Raw genomic sequence first — 1,710 nt, forward strand, 5'->3', positions numbered from 1 at the left:
ATTTGGCTCTCATCAGACTATTTATTGAGGATCAGGCTCAGCTACCACGCCAAATCCGTAAAACTGAGTTCGAGCCATTTTTCTGTTTTACAAAGATCATTCAGCTGTGGCTGCTATCTTGAATCGGATTGGCTCCAAAGTTGATCACTTGTAAACGTATATCCAATGATTACTTGCTGAGAGTTTCAGTATAAACCAGCAAGTAGTCCATGAGATATTTTGCTAACAGCCAAGAGACGCAAACAGCTACAGATGCAGACACGGGTYAAACATGGTCGTCCGCCTGTTTTATCGGCTGCGACAAAAGTTTATATCCATGAGTTGATTAAAACGTTTTAAAGTTAAGGGGTAGTAATTTCTCGACCTGTGGGAACACCTGGTTTTCACACCTTTGACTCCACTCCTCCCATCTCCCGGAGCGGTCATATATCACTCTGCAGTGACGTGATGACAGCGGCCCGCGGATCATCCCCGCAGGTAACCATGCGCATCAGCCAGGACCCCGCGCGCCTCCAGCTTCCAGAAGGCGAGGATTTGTGCTCCGCGGACGGCGAGCCGATGAACGACGCGCGCTCCCCGAGCTCCGGGCCCTCCAGTCCGCTGTCCGTCAACTCGGACTCGAGCTGCGCCAGCCCCGAGGCCAAGTGTGGCCCGGCACCGCAGCGGGTCAGGAGGCCCCTGAACGCCTTCATCATCTGGACCAAAGAGGAGCGCAGGCGGCTGGCGCAGCTCAACCCGGAGTTGGAGAACACGGATTTGAGCAAAATACTCGGTAAAACTTTCATTTCAAAACAATATTAGTGAAGCTTAAGTGTCACTACATTTAAATATGGATTTTTTTTTTATTTGTGTATGTGTTTATTTATTTATTGCTCTCATGTTAGGGGATTTAATTTAAGCAGGGGTGATTCTGGATGGGCGGATCTGACATTTAGGGGTGATTGGCCCACAACTGGGCCAAGACCCAACAGAAGATATTCATTGATGCAATTTTCTAAATCTCACTGCTTATGAGGAGGCATGTATGTGGAGGTTGTGGCGGAGTGGTTGGGGGAGTGGTTAGGGGAGTTGTCCTGGAACCAGAAGGTRGCTGGTTCGATCCCCCGTCCAGCTGCCTCAGTCGTTGTGTCCTTGGGCAAGACACTTCACCCACCTTGCCTACTGATGGTGGTCAGATGCATGGCAGCCCCACCTCTGTCAGTGTGCCTCAGGGCAGCTGCTACAGTGTAAGTTTGCCATCATCAGTGTGTGAATGGGTGAATGTCTGTTAGTGTAAAGCACTTTGGGGTCCAGAGGGACTTGCAAAGCACTCTATAAGTTCAGTACCATTTATGTATATTCACATACAAAATAAAACCATTTTGACCAACAAAAACAATTAACAACTGCAGCCTATATTAGCTTAAAAAGAGAATGACAGAATACATGAAACCTGCCAATATCAATGAGACACATATTAATATTAACAAACAGCTGTGAAGTGAACCAATCCTATTTATATAATTAGAATGACTTTAGCCTTGCTGAAAACCATACCCATATACATATATGCACACAACCATACACATACATATATGCACATGTCTATCCGTCAGTGCCCGAATAGAAAAACCCAGGATGTAAACACCTGTTTGTATGCAGTTGTGAGCATGCATGGATCTCTCCAATGGAATGTTTCAAAGTGACTGTGGGGGGACCACAGACGCGACC

General features: G+C 47.0%; 1 protein-coding gene across 1 annotated transcript in view; it reads left to right on the forward strand.

Moving 5' to 3' along the window:
• Positions 1-220: 220 nt before the first annotated feature.
• sox32 (SRY-box transcription factor 32) overlaps positions 221-1,710 on the forward strand; it is a gene marked incomplete at its 3' end in the record, with an annotated part of 5,155 nt that continues 3,665 nt past the window's right edge. The window contains 1 exon segment of the mRNA XM_014008316.1: positions 221-772. Within this exon segment, the coding sequence (XP_013863770.1) occupies positions 448-772 (325 nt within the window). The 5' untranslated portion in view covers positions 221-447.

This window comes from Austrofundulus limnaeus, unplaced genomic scaffold (genome assembly GCF_001266775.1).
Source record: "Austrofundulus limnaeus strain Quisiro unplaced genomic scaffold, Austrofundulus_limnaeus-1.0 Scaffold49, whole genome shotgun sequence".
Classification (NCBI taxonomy): Eukaryota; Metazoa; Chordata; class Actinopteri; order Cyprinodontiformes; family Rivulidae; genus Austrofundulus; species Austrofundulus limnaeus.